Genomic DNA, 15,700 nt, shown 5'->3' on the forward strand with positions numbered 1-15,700 from the left:
GTATGAGGCAGAGAATCAAAGGGAAGGAGGAAAAATTGTATTTTTAGTTGCACAAACTATCCTATGGAGGGGTCTACCTAACCTACTGACTTCTTGTTATACAGTAATTTATATTCAAATTAATTTTGACAGCTGGCATTTTGTCTCTATTAGCTGTGATCATTTTAACTTCTGTAGCAATTTATAATGTAGTTGATGTTGACTAGAATAATTTTTTAATACTGATAGGAGGAGACTTTTGTGCAGTGACTAGAGATATGGCTGATAATCAGGAGTCTGGGAGCGTAGTCAAAGATAAGTAATTGAATGATCATGTTCTAAGATAGTACTGTTCATGAAAAGTAAGTTTCCAGAGATGAACAGAGAAAGGTCAAGAGGCAATGGTCACAGCTGCAACAAGGATTAGACATAAGGAAAAAAATAGTTCATAGTGAGGTTGGTTAAACAATGTAACAGGGGTTACAGAAAACCCTATGCTATGAAAATGCTACAGTGAAAAAAATGTTGCTTTACACAGGAAATGGAGGGCAATGAAGATCAGCTTCTGTGGCTGATTGCTGGTTCCCAATCATTGATACACATTTGTAATAAAGATAGGTCTGTTTTCTCTACTGTCACTCTGGGCTCTCTCTTCAGTCCTGGGCCAGCCAGGTGTCTTAGCAAGTTCCTGATTAAGCACATGGAATATTAATTTAACCAACTTGCTGAATCAGGACCTCCTGATGAATTCCCATCTTTCCTCATTTGCACAAAGCTTATTTGCCAACCACACAGCTGAATGAGAAGGAATGGATTTGCTTTTCACAACCAAGGAAGCCTTGATGCCAGCAACTGATAGAGTAATTCAATGAGACTGGGAATTCCCAATCACATAAAGTTTCTTAAAGAAAAATGGTCGCTTATCTCAATTAGTATCATTACCTGAAGGGGTCCATGGCCTACATTCTGCTGGAGCTGAACAGGTAACTAAACAGAGGAACCTTTTAAAACTTTTCTACCTGAGCACCCAACATAATTTCATCCTTTTCTATAAATCTTGCTTTTACTGTATTTTGTGTAACTTGGTCTCGCATCATAATGGGAGATAGGATAGAAGCACATAAAATCTTCAAGGCCTGAGAAATGCACATTTGAAGCCAATGAACACGTTTAGTGGCATTTGGGTCAGGCCCCAAGAGGCAGTTCTGAAGCACTTGAACCCTCTGTGCCTGATGATTATTTTTCATTACTGTGTTGCCAAGTGATAAAATACACTGGGAGAAGAAAGGATTGCTTGGGGCACTATATTACTCAACCGCCCACTTTATTGAAATCAATGGGTTATTTTCTAACTGACTTCTGTGGATCTCAGATTAGACCCTATTAAAAGTTTAGTATACTTTCAAAATGGTATTTTATTTAATCAGATTCTGCTTGTCACTTAAAGCTAGTGATTTCACCTAAAAATGAACATGACTACTTAGATTTTGATTTTGCCAGAGCTGTAACATAAATTGAGAATCTGGAACAGAACTAGAGGAAACAACTTTCCTAGTGCTACAAGGATCGCATTTCTTAATAATGTAGAAAAGTGGTTTTCCATCTCTTTCAAACTGTGGAGCACTAACTGTTTTCCAGCAGAAGCTGGTAGTTTGAGTTTTATGAATTTTAAGCTGCTGACTGTAGACTTGGTTTTCATATTTACTTTTATTAGACTGTGAACCCTGGAAGATCCAGAAACTGTAGGTTGAAAGCTTTCCATCTAAAGAGTTCAACTGCTCCTGTGTTTTGAATGCTAGATGTCTCTCCTGTATATAGTTTATAAGTATAAATAAGTAGGGAGCAGCTAGTGCTACAACATCCAGTGCTTTTAGGTCTTGCCCTCTTTTGGAGGCACTTATTCACAGCTGTTATTTCATATAACTCTACCATTAGTATTTCCCACTGCATGCACATTCTGTAAACATCATTTACCTTTCCAGGAGCAGAGTCTTGCTGTTTACTTTTGCAGAAGCAGACAGATGCTGTTGGCTCGTTTTCATTTCACGACCAGGGTGCCAGTAAAACAAATTATTCGGACACAGCCCTCAACATATGGTGACAGGAAACCTGCAACCCCCAAATTCATTTGCGTGTACTTTGGTCTGGAGTAGAGGTTTCTAAATAACAAGCCCTGTTTCCAAATGCAGAGCACACCGGTTACTGCTTTTAATCTCAGCATCTTTTTTGTTCCCCACTCATTTATTACCTGAACTGAAGGTGAGGCTGAGTGTGCGTGTTTCCCTGATTCTTTGCAAGGCGCTGTAGAAAAGCAATCTCTTCGTACTTCACCCAGACAACTTGCAGAAAAGCTTTTTGCAGATTTTGTGTGTGTGTGTAGGAGAGCAAAATGACAGACTGGGCAGAGAAGAAAACTTGAAAACTGAATTCAGATAACATCTTAGATTTATTTCATGGTGAATCTAAGGAGCCTGGTTATAATTTTGCAGTGAGGTTCTCTAAAGCTCTAACCAACTCTAAATGGTGTGGATCACCATTTTGTAACAAAGTGGATCTGATTGTTTGTGTGAGCTGAATTCAAGGCTTTTAGATCTTGGAGAGAGGCATGTACTATTTGTTTCACATCACAGAGATCCTTACTTTTGTAGGCACTAGATGACTAAACATTTTTAAGCCATTCAGTCCCTCTGAGAGGAGAAAGACATGTAATGTCTTACATGTAAAATATGTAATACTGGTTTTCAGTGTAATCCAGTTATCTAGCCAGGCACAAACTTCTGGATTTGTGTGCTGTTGCTTATAATTAAATATCTACACATAGGAGCCTTTGTAGCACTAGTTACCAGAAATGCTGGGCTCATGTCTGTCTTTTGATTTTCTGCATGGTTTTGGAGCCAAGGGGCCCAAATCATAGATTAGTACCCACCTGTGCTAAGCACAGGATAAACAACGGATCACAGAGGCAATCTGTACCCTAAAAAGTTTACAATTTGATTGTCTCCTGCTTAGTCAGAGTAGTAGAGGTTGGAAAGGACCTCTGCAGATCATCTATTCTAAACCTCTGCTGAAAACAGGTTGCTCAGGGCCATGTCCATACAAGTTTTGGGTATCTTCAAGGATTGAGACTCCACAAGTTCTCCGAGCAGCTTGTTACAGTGTTCAACCAACCTTACAGCGTTTCCTTTTCTTTAATCGGAATTTTCAGTATTTCGGTTTGTGCCGTTTGCCTCTTGTCCTGTCACTAGACACTGCTAAGAAGAATTTGGCTTCATGTTCTTTATTCCCCCCCATCAGGAACTTATACACATCAATAAGATCCCTCTGAGCCATGAATCTCTTAAAAAATGTCAAAAGAGCACATTAATTTCTACTAAATGAGCTCTAAGTATGCCAGATGTTGAATATTTTTGGGAGAGTAGAACTGTCTTCCAAGGTCCTCACTTTTTCTTTGTATTCCATAAAGTACATGGTGCTATCAAGGTCTTTCACACTTTTTTTTTTTTTTTTTTTTTGGTTAACAGTACATGTTTCAATTTCAGCACAGTGTACTTTAAGTTTTTTTCCAATTGGTACTGCCTTCTTCCTTGCTGTTTCACCATGGAGAGGTGAAACCATAAGGCCTGGTCTTGCTTCCTCATTCTGTGCAGTCTAGTACTGGCTAATAAGTTTGTGTGCGAAGTGTATAATGATACACTGTTTTCCTCTTTTCCAGAGGAAATTAAAGAGAATGTATGCAGCAATGAACTGGAAACTTCAGTAGTATGTGACTTATCACTTAGTTCACTTACTTTCATATCTCTGCTATCGCTTTCCTCTCACAGATACAGCTCTTATTCAGTGAATACTAAAGCCACACGGATATTGAAGGAATAATGAGGTTCTAGTGAAGTGAAAATGGAAGAGTTTGTAGCAAAGAAAAATGAACAATTTATTCCTCCATGAATAATATACGTAGTTAATTGACAAAAAACTTCTTACACAATCTAACTTGTCTATGTTTACGTAAAGTAATACCGTTTTTAGCCACTTTCAGTAGGCTCAAAATCTATTTTCCAGGCCCCCAGCTTCCTGATAATGTGACATCAGTAAAACAGCCCAAGCTGGTGATTATATTAAAAGAAGAATATAATGGGACAAAAGAATAAGACTGTGGCTTGATCTTTTCCATTGATAAATTTAGAAATTGTAAAAGCTGAAGTAATAGTTGTAGTGATAAAGAGAAATACAATTTTATACTTACCCACTGTTCTAAAAAACCAGTGTATAATTATTGTGGGAGGAAGAAAAATACATCTCTCCCCCTCACTATGCTACTTTTCCCCCTTCTCTTTAGTGTTGAAATCATCCGGTTTAATTAAATCACCAACCTATTTCTGCACAAAGGATGACATTTCGTTAATGATGTAAGATGTGCATGAGACAGAATTAACCCAATTTTCAAATGGATTTCAATTTGGAAAGGGCAACATGTAAAAATGTCTTGTAAATGTGTGGGATGAGCTTGTTGAGCAGCTTTCTGAAGCAGATGAGATTATAAAATGATGAATAATTAGACAACAGTCCCTCCCTCCACCTCAGTTTCTAACAGTCTTTTTGTAATCCCAGTTGATGGAAACTTAGGTACCTGACATCATATATCGGGGTATATTAGAAATAGAATGAAAAAACATACTTGTGATGATTGCTAGCAAAATACATACAAATATATATAATTTTCTCTGTAATTTTTAGCTAAATGGTAGCCTTCAGTGGCTTTGTCAAAATTACCACCACCTTAATCTGTTCTCTTTCTGGAAAAAAAGCAGCAAAAAGAAGAAAACCAGTCTCCCAAACATAGTTTTGAATCATCACTTTTGGTAGCACTTTTTCCAGACACTTATTGTCGTGCTTAGTTGAGGTATCAGAAGTCAGGTCCCTCTTGCATGCAGATCATTGCTTCTCAAATTATGATTTTTCTCAGAGTAGTTCTGATTAGGCTAGAGCCCAGTTCCTTCTGCTTGCTGTTGCTTTCAAGCTAGGACTGTGATCTTGCCATCACTGACATGAATTGACGCAGCACAAAATGTTGTTCCCTACCCTGTAAAAGACTTTGAGATTTGAGAGGTGCTGGTCTATTTTCAGTGTTAAGAGTCTTAGCTAAAAATGTATCAGAAGCTAAACTAGTGTATAGGAATGCACTGTGTAGAAGTTGAGTATGCTCTTTGGGCTTTATAACGTAGCCTAATATCATTACCTTTTCCATATTTTGTTTAGTTTTGCTTTTTTTCCCAGTCATGTTTCTTTCCCAGCAGTAAATCCAAGGGAACATAGTTTAGGTGACAGCATTTACAGGTAACTGGGAAGGGCTGAAGGAGGCTGTTTTGATCTTAGGATGTCAGGCACTATGGTTGCGGCGTGGCTCAGATTTCAAGAAGCCTGTTTTACCGTAAGGAAATATGCCCGTAGAGCCTGAGCTAGAGAGGGTGGTTAGAGTCCATCCACACTCACTTCGCTTACAAACTTATCGAACCCAGCAGGCTGGGGTTTTCACAGCAGATTGGTGGTCATACAGTAAGTTATTGTATAGATGTGAATAGATTTGAAGAATTGTAAATTGTTAACAAGCTTTTCTGTCATCTGCAAGGAGAGCAGGTCATCTGCCTCACCATTCAGACTTACATTCCTGAAGTTTATCGGTATGTATTAGAGGTCCATGCTGTATTGCCAACTCTTCTTACTCTGCATTTAGAAATACCTTTTTAATTTTGCCTTTATAATTCATAGGACAACTGGATATTCTGAAGGTGTGGTTTTGTGGTTTCTGTTTTTAACTTCGCAGAGTTGCGAAAAGAAAACTTCACTTTCATTTTGATATTGCCAAATTTAACTTTTATCAAAAATCATTAACCTCTGAGAACAGGGTGTTGTGGAAGAGACAGTGAAGAGGTCTGAAACAGACCACAAAAAAACTGTTGATAATCTATTAAGATAAATCTGCCCTCTAAAAGTGTGAAATGAATTTTTTGCAGGGGTGCAAAAAAGGGAGGTGAAGGCACTAATCCTTGTATTAGGAGACAGATTTTTAGGGGTCAGGCTGTGAAGCTCAGAACGTGTAAACAAATTAAAGTGTTCCCACATTCTTTATTGATGCAAAAATGATCATATAGTGATTTTTGCTAAGCTGTGTTAAAAATGGGGTTTTGTTGCTTCTGTTTAGAGCAAAGGCTTGAGCTACAAGATTGGTGGTGATGTTTATAATGAAGTAAGGGCCAGAGGTTCCCACTATTCCAGCCGTCTGTGTTCATGTAACTGTGATTCCTGACCCAAAAGAGCAGACACTGTATAACAACAAGATTTGCCAGCATAAATATCCTGCCCTTCTGCTTAGAACATCAATCTTGACTACTTGCTTAGGAATGGAGGGAGGTAATCTTCTGCAGTAAGTGTAGAAAGAGAGAGTGAAATGTATTTTGGAATTTAAGGTTGATATGAAAGGGGCCTTCTACTGCATTTACGCAAAAAGTTTGTGTAAGATGAAGCACATGCTTTTTAGATGGAGTATGGAGAAATAAAAGCAGATTGAAGGAGTGCTGAACAAATTTAATTTAGCCTTGTTACTGGAAAAAGGTGTTATTAGGAGAAATTCATCCTGTCTATCCTTTGGCCTGGGGAAATGCGGCTCCATAAGCAGGAACAGAGCTGGAAGTCGAGGTTACAGTTCACCCCCAGAGTTCAGTGGCATGGTGGAAAATTTAATTCTGAACTTGACTTATTTCTAAACATACAAGAGGATGTATGTCTTTCTTCTGTAGGTATTCCTTTGATTTTATTTTTTCCCCTCTTGCTCTGGATCTCGTTCACAGTTATGGGGTCCCATTGCCTAGCAGAATATTGTGTTGGCTTCTGCATGGAAGGAAGGACTGTACTGTGTGTGCACTGTTCTTAATGGACCTCTTCTCTCTTTCAGAAAAAGGAATGAAGAAAATGAGCAACATCTATGAATCAGCAGCCAATACCCTGGGAATTTTTAACAGCCCATGCCTGACTAAAGTGGAGCTGCGAGTTGCATGCAAAGGCATATCAGACAGGGATGCCCTCTCAAAACCAGATCCTTGTGTCATCCTTAAAATGCAGTCACATGGCCAGTGGTTTGAGGTGAGTGTTTAATAAAATAAAAATCATTCTTCTGATGCTTTAGGACGGCATAGACAAACTGAGGCAAAATTCAAATAACAAGAACAAGAAAGAGAAGAAGCAATTTGAAGCCTGTGGCATAATCTTGTAAGGGTGAAGGGAGATTTTCCATTAACTCTAACGCACTTTGAATCACTCTTAATAACACTTTGAACTTCTCTTTGGAGTCTAGATTAAAAATGAAGATGATTAAAAGATGAAGCATCATAAAACTTTTCCCTTTAGGCTCTCTTATTTCATAAGAGCGATATAATAGCAGAGATAATGATAGTGACCATCATGCATTCCAATCTAAAGAAGAAAAATGCTGTGGAAGAGAGGAGTATTTATTACTAGTTGGCTAAGAATTTGGTGACAGAGTAGCTTGATTTGCAAGTTTTGAGCATTACAGTTGGATTCACAGTTGAAGTTAGTAACTTAAAAATGCATTTGCCTTATCAATTTGCCTTGTATTGCAGATTGCATGTTTGATTAAAATCCCGCTTTGTGTTATTTTACCTAATCTTAGAAACCATTTGATCGATAAATGGAAACAGGATGTCTTAGAGACATGCAAATTGTAAATAAAGAACATTTGAATGGAATGTAATATTTTAAATGCAATCTTGTTCGTTATTTTACTTAAAAGTTACACTTGAGTGTTTGTGGTTAATCAAGCTAAAAGGTGTGAGTTTTAATGGAAAGCCTGTATGAGAAAATTAGGAATGTATTAAATCCAGTTCATTTTGAGTGAGTATTCATCCCTCTCTTTTCAACAGTTTCAGCATTCAGAATAAGATTCTGTTATCTATCAAAAGATAAAAATAGTAATAGCTGTGAGCATATGCAGAAAGCAAAATCCTAAATTAATGAGTTTTTTAATTTAGCATTTTCAGCCAAGTTCGTCAGACTTTGGGGATTTTGTTCCAGTTATTCCAATTGTGTGATTTTGACCTGTGGACCTCTGAAATTTTTCCAGTGCAGGGTCAGCACCAGCATAGCAAAGTTAAGGTTTTTTGGCGGTATTCTTCCTCTTTTCTTAGTTCACTGCTGTGGAACTATTAGAGAAGTCCCTGATAGAAACACTAGTCTATAAGTAGAAATAAAACTCTCACGATTGCCCTAGTGCTACAAAATTGGTGTCTTCATGTAATTGAAATTTAAGGTGATATAGTAGCCCCAAAAAAGGTAATTCTAGCTAGCCATGTAGAAAGGAGCATTTAGCTACACTATATGTAATCACTCAAATAGTAGAAATTAACCAAGCAATGGATTAATGGTCAAAATAAGTGAAACGCCCCTGTTTGGAAAGGACTGACTGAACTCTTCTGGGCCATTTCAATTCTCTGAATAACTTTGAGTGCATTTCACACAATTTGTCTGTGGCCAGTTATGAGCAGGGTAAGTAGCTTTAAATTATATATTCTTACGTTGTAATGGAGATTCCCTTTATTTGATGTGGTTTTTAATTTGGAAAGTGATTGTCTGAACAGAGTAATTCTTGCAGAACAGATCTGCTCACTGATACGATTCTCATCTTACGTCAGTTGCTCCTACTGTCTAATGAAAGTCCAGGGTATTCATTTTAGTATGAACAAGAAGTTTTTATTAGTTCATGTTCCTATCAGTGCTGCAGAGCTAATACAGCTCTGACATGATGAGCCTTTTCCTATTCTGGCCAGCACATTCTCAACAGAATTTTTAATTAAGTTCCAATTGCTGAGCTAAATTGAGCAGAATCACTCAGGTATAGCTGAAGACATAATTTGGCTGGAAGAACCTTCTGCTGATGACAATCAATGATCCAGCAAAACCTGAGACAGCAGACAGACTAATAATTTAAAAAAAAAAATCTAGTTACCAGTGAAGTGAGTATATTCAACATAGAAATTACTAAACGGCAACCCAAAGAGTAGTGGAACTGAAGAGTTTTGCATCTATGGATTTAGTGACTTCATGAACTTGTCTTGAATTTCCAGATACCTTAAACCCCTTGGAGGCAGGATGTCTCCAAACAGACTGTAGCAAAATCCAGTAATACTGAAACATGCATACTGATCACATATTCTGGTTGTGTGGAGGATTTGTGAACACAGAGCAGCTGGGTTGAAGGTGCCTGAAATACAGGTTGTGGTCTGTGTATGGTTGTTCTTTTGCAAATAGGTGCTTTTGAAATGTGTGGAAGGTACTGAGGACTGACTGCACAGCCTCTACTGGGCCACATGCAGCTGAAGCTAGTGGGCTTAGGCTGATGGCATTGCATTGTGCATGCAATTAGACACTAGGATGTGAGGGATTCACTCTACAGATGCAGACAATCCCTGAAATTGAGGATTCTGTGCATTTTTTTCTCTGGGAAAATTTTGATAAAACATGTCAGCCTATTGCTGAGGAGAATTTTTTTTTTTTCAGTTCTGCAGTACTGTGTGTGCATATGTGTTTGTGTAAATTATGCCACCCGCACATATAAATATAGAATGAAAATATCCATGCTGTTGTAGAGCGGGTAGGTGCTGTTTCCAGAGATTGGAAATGGCATATATGTATTTTTTTTTAACTTTTTTTTTTTTAAATGTGGTGGGTTTTCTGGGGGGGCTTGGGGGGATTTTTTTGTTTGGGTTTTTTTTTTTTCAGTCACAGAATGGGTGAGGTTGGAAGGGATGTCTAGAGGTCATCTGGTCCAACCCCCGCTGCTCAAGCAGAGACACCTAGAGCCAGTTGCCCAGGACTGTGTCAGTTTTTTAATATATCTAAGGAGGGGGACTCCACAGCCTCCCTGGGCAACCTGTGGCAGTGCTTGGTCACCCTCACACTAAAAAAGTGTTTCCTGATGTTCCTATGTTTCAACTGGTGCCCATTGTCTCTGGTCCTGTCACTACTCACCACTGAAAAGAAGCCTGGCTCTGTCGTCTTTGCACCCTCCCTTCAGGTATTTATATACATTGGTAAGATCCCCCTTGAGTGCTCCAGGTGTGGCCTCACCTGTCCTGAGTAGAGGGGAAGGATCACCTCCCTTGATCTGCTGGCAATACTTTGTCTAATGCAGCCAAGGATACCATGTGCCTTTGCCACAAGGGCACATTGCTGGCTCATGTTCAACTCAGTGTCCACCGGGACCCCCAGGTTCTTTTCTGCAAAGCTGCTTTCCAGCTGGTCACGACCCTCAGTACATACTGGTGCATGGGGTTATTCCTCTGCAAGGGTAGGGCTCTGCACTTCCCTCTGTTGAACTTCATGAGGTTCCTGTTGGCTCATTCCTCCAGCCTGTCAAGGTCCCTCTGGATGGCAGCATGACCCTCTGGTGTATCAGCCACTCCTCCCAGTTTGGTGTCATCTACAAACTTTCTGAGGATACAGTCTGCCCCATCATCCAGATCATTAATGAAGATGTTAAACAGGACTGGATCCAGTATTGATCCCTGTGGTACACTGCTAGTCACTGGCCTCCAACTAGACTTTGCGTCACTGATGACCAGCCTCTGGGCCTGGCCATTCAGCCAGTTTTCAATCCACCTCACTGTCTGTTCAACCATCCCATGCATCAACAGCTCCTCTATGAGGATCTTATGGGAGACAGTGTCAAAGGCCTTACTGAAGTCCAGATAGACAATATCCACTGCCCTCCCCTCATCTGCCAGGCCAGTTACTTCATCATAGAAGTTTGTCAAGTTGGTCAAGCATGACTTCCCCTTGGTGAAGCCATGTTGACTACTTCTGATGATTTTCTCATCCTTAATGTGCCTGGAAATGGTTTCTAGAATTAACCGCTCCATCACCTTCCCAGGAATCGAGGTGAGACTGACCAGCCTGTAGTTCCCTGGATCATTTGAGGATGGCCACATTACTACTCAGATGTGAAACCATTAGGAACACATGCAGGACATAGACAAATACTCAGAGAACTCTGGGTACTGTCCCCTGTTCTGGCACAGATATGCTGCTTGTTTTTCTCTTCCTGTCTGGGTAGATGTTTCCCTATAAACAAACCTGCACATGCACAAACATGCACACATACCTCCCCCCCTCCATTTCTCTGTGTATGTATGGTGAAGCTGTCTGAAAAGCACTATTTCCACCAATCTAGAATTAAAATGATATATTGTGTCTCCCAGGAAAATCGGCAGTTTACTCTCTCTCTCTCACACGAAGTTTGTATTTTTAGCCTGAGATGACAGGGTGTGATATAGCAGAATTTAAGATTATGCTATCCATATGTACTAAAAGACAATTTGCTGATCCTGAGCTGAATTAAATGTACTCCTTAAACTGTTTAAGACAATAATTTGATGGCTGTTTTTCCATATTGATTTGAATGTGTTCAAGGAGTTTAATTACTGGACTAAGCTTCAGATGGTGAATGGCTGAGTGGGGTAGTGGAATCAGGCAAATGTACATGATGATAAATTCCTTTGCTCCAATGATTATTTTTACCCACCTGCAGTGTGAATGTCCTTGTGTAATAAATGTTAATCGTGTATAGCACTCCAGTCTTCAGCTGAGATGTGCTAGCACTGAAATTCTCATTAACTTCTTATTCCTAAGAACATAGCTTGGGCCTGTTCACAGGTTGTTATCTGCATATGGCAAGTACACATGTTATTTTGAAAGTCGAGGAAGTTGCTGAGCTGTGTCTGGTCATACGAGATTTACATGACATCAGGAGGTGTAATATAGCCTTATGTAGCCAGATGGAACACGGTATCTGTAACTATGAAAAGAGAAGAGGAGCTTAGGAAGACAGTAGCCATGTTTGGAAATCAGGGAGGGCTTCCTGTAGCTGTACTCTTACAGCTTTCTGCAGCAGGACATAGAGTATCTGCTACCTTGTAGATCTGAACAGCCAGCTGGAGTTTTTGCTTTTTCCCCTAAGTTTTTATTAAACTTGAAGTAACTGCAAAGCAAATAAAGCAGCACCCAAAGACAACATGCAGTTGCTAAAATTCATGTTGATGGAATTGGGTGAAATCTTTTGGATGGATAGGTTTGTTTACTGAAATAGTTTTTTTTCATTAAAATGTTATCTGAAGTCACAAATTTGGTGAAACTCAGTAAGCTTTGATAAAAATGTGTAGGGCAAAACTGCAACTTTTAATTTTGGTGTTTTTAAAATAAAAGGCATTCACTTGTCATTTAGCAGGACATTTGATTTCAAGGATCAGCTTGGCATGATTAAAAAAACAAAACTGAGTTTTCTTTTTTTCTTTTGCTTTGAGCACTAACCTCGCACATCCACCCAGACCTTCATGCAAACAGGCAGTAGAAACCAGTTAGCTTGGAAATGCATGGAACTAATTAATGTGTAGAATTCCAGCAGAGCCTACTAAACAGGCTATCTAGGAATCAAGCTATAGGAAGGACACAGTCCTCCTCTTCATCTGTATTTGGTCTTCCCCTCAGTCCTGTTCTCTCTTTTGTTTCATTTCTGAATTAATTCCAGCGTCCTTCTCCTTCCTCTGCCTCCTCGCCTGCCTCAGCTCCCAATTTCCATTCGTGGCACCTGCTGCCTCATTTTGCTCCTCTGCATATTGGAGGGTGGGGGAGATTCCCTTCCCCTTCCTAGCATGAGGGTAGGATCTGAAGAGAAGACCTTCAGGCAGACTTTAGCTACTTGTTTCCATAGATACCCAAAAGTCTCTCTAATGTTATCCATCCGTGGCTGTTACAGCCCACCGCAGAAGCCAACAAGCCATGAAATAAGGGAGTCTGTGGGTTGACATGTTCCATGACGCTACCAAACTGTTCCAAAATAACTAGAAAAGCACTGTGAAGAGGAAAAAAATACAAATATTTATCTATACATATATAAATAAACCCAAATAAATACATCTTTTTCAGTTCATGTAGATGAACAGAGTAATAGGTGAAGCATTTGGATGGAACTGAAAGTTTTATGATCAGAAACAAGAAATACTACCACCAGCAGCCGTACAGAATCAGGCTCAATGCCTGTCTAACCCCGTCTTGCATCTGCTAGTTGGTGACAGTGAAGAAGTGTGAGATGATTGGGGAAATATAAAAGTGTCTTTCCAGCTTGCTCTGCCAGCCCTCAGCGATCTGCACCTCAGGGAGTTCTTAAACAAGAGTTTGTGTCTTTGTAATTAAAAAAAGTTGGTAGAATAACTTCCATAACTTTGTTCAAATAATTTTAAAAGTTTATATATTTAAAAAAATAACTTTCATGATATCCTGGGACATAAGAGTTCTGCAGCTTAAATGGTGGTTGAATAAAGTAATATTACTTGCATTTTTTGAACTTGCCACTTGCTGATTCATTTTAAGTCCCTTGTTCCTGTATTGGAGGAGACACTGTGAAAATCCCTGTTCATTTTCTCAATGCCATTTGGGATTTTAGTCTTCTGATTTGTCTGTGACTGTATAAGAGGGCAACCATTATGTCCTATATTTTGAAGATTAAGCATATCTAACCCATCAAGGAACATGGATTAATTTGGATGGTTATTTGAACCATGTTTATTTCAGAACATTTTAGAGATGCAGTGCCAAAAGCTATTGCTATATTCCCATAGAGATTTTCAGGCAGTGATTTGGGATTTATTCTCTGCTTTAAAGAGCTGCAAAGCTTCACAGTGGGCTGGTTTATTGGATGTTTGGTGGCTTTTTGGAAATTTTTTTTAATAAGTCAATGCTACAGCAGATTCTAGATATTCTTTTTCTGATTTCACTCTAAGATTTCAACTTGGTGAACAAACATCCTGTATAAAATTAATTCTAAGTGATGAGGTAACAGTAAGATGAACATACCATCTTATGAAGATTTTTCTCTGACAAAGAAAGGGAGTTACAAAGTTCCGATGAGATGTTTTGTATCACATTATGCACAATTTGGTGGCAGGGAGGTGCTTTCACTGCATAGCTAGTATGAAATTAGCTCTTCTCATTGTGAAGAAAATTATGATTCGTTTCCAGATTTGGGTGTTTTTCTTTTCTGGATGTAGAACAGGGCTGATAATTGGAAATGCTACCTGCATTTTTTCTGGCCAAAGCTTAGGACAAAGTCTTTAATGAAATACTAGATTTATTGTAAATACCTTTGGATTCATGCAAATCTTGGCTGATGAAAGTCAATGGGGAAGAATTGAGTCTTTAACAGAAATGATCAAGACCTTCATAAGAAAAGAAAGGCAATTAGATTCTTTTTAATTAAGCCACCATGTGGCCAAGGTCCTACCATTCCTGACTTGGAGCTGGCAATCTAGTTGATTGGCACCTACTGCTCAGATCTCTCAGGTCTTTAGAGCACTTAGTCTTGTGCACAGATCTGTGCCCTGCACATCTTGCAGGTGATGATCGGTTAGCGCAAGTGTTGATTACTGACCTTTGGACCAAAGAAGAAATGGGAGCAGTCCTGCTGCATTCATTTCCCAAGGAGTATTCCTAGAAGATGATGCTTAAGGGTTTTTCAGGTACCATTAGACCCCTCTTGTTCTAACTCATCAAACAGAAAGCTGTGATTTTATTTACACCACAGCAATGTGCCTGTGTATATGCCTTTATAGCCTATTGTATTCTCATAATTCAATATTGTACTCTTCTTTCTCCTTTTTCATTAAGTGTGTGTTGATGCTAATGAACGCTTCTTTGCTCAAGACTACTTGGTAACCTCCATTGCTGCCAAGATTTGCTTTTAGCTTCTGCTTTCTGCTGCTGGTAAACTTCCCTGAAGTCTTTCCGTATGGTGCGAATGACAAAGACAGCTCATCTGTTTCAAACACCACTGGAAGTCTGTGGGGTCAGGCTGCAGGCTAATTGAATATTTTATCTCCGTCCGTTCTCGGCCTGAATTCATCTAATTGGATATTTTACTTTCCAAGCCTTAATATTTTAGAGGCATCCTCTGTTCCAACGGTTTGCCTGTTGAAGAGCTCCTGTCATTAACTCTTTCAGGAAAAAGAAGATTTCTCCACATGAAGGGAATCTACTGTGAAGTTTTCCTCCATATCCTAGAGAACATCTTTCATAATATTCTGTTCAACTCTTAATGCACTGAGTACATTTTTACAAACATATATGCATAAACTCATGCCTGGAATTGCATTTTGTATTACCCTTCTTTTTAAAAAGAAAGACAACTCTCGTCCTCTCCCAGGTCTTTTCCAACTACTTATGCAAAGTCAGAAGTGTGAAAACTAAAGGCTGTACGTCTTTTGTGTTGGCAAATATTTGATTAGAAGCTGGTACTGGGAATTTTTTCCTCCTGTACCTAGTTCAGAAACATGAACATCATTAGGTTTTGATGAGATTGATTTTTTTTTTTTTTTTTACACCCCAGGTAGTAATAAGTGACTATTTATTTTAAATCCATTTTCTGATAACTCTTTTTTGCTTTTATCTCATCCATCACTGCTACTTTCCCTTGAGCCTCCTCCTTGTCTCATCATTTAAACATAGCCACAGTGCTTTTTTTTTTTCCCGGTCTTTTTAAATCAACTAGTCTTTAAACTTGAACTCATTTGAATCAGACAGATTGTCTCAACTGAAGTGAAATACTGTCACATTGAGTCAATATATATGAACTATCATAATGTTCCACTAGCTCAAACAGCAATTT

At 38.9% G+C, this 15,700-nt stretch overlaps 1 protein-coding gene across 2 annotated transcripts in view; it reads left to right on the forward strand.

Moving 5' to 3' along the window:
• Nucleotides 1-15,700, forward strand: part of CPNE4 (copine 4) — a 250,984-nt gene that overhangs the window by 47,451 nt on the left and 187,833 nt on the right. For both annotated transcript variants that reach the window (XM_050915715.1, XM_050915716.1), the window contains exon 2: nt 6,926-7,113. In XM_050915715.1, the coding sequence (XP_050771672.1) occupies nt 6,934-7,113 (180 nt within the window). In that variant the 5' untranslated portion in view covers nt 6,926-6,933. The remainder of the gene's footprint in view (nt 1-6,925; nt 7,114-15,700) is intronic.

This window comes from Gymnogyps californianus, chromosome 2, assembly GCF_018139145.2.
Source record: "Gymnogyps californianus isolate 813 chromosome 2, ASM1813914v2, whole genome shotgun sequence".
In the NCBI taxonomy this organism is placed as follows: Eukaryota; Metazoa; Chordata; class Aves; order Accipitriformes; family Cathartidae; genus Gymnogyps; species Gymnogyps californianus.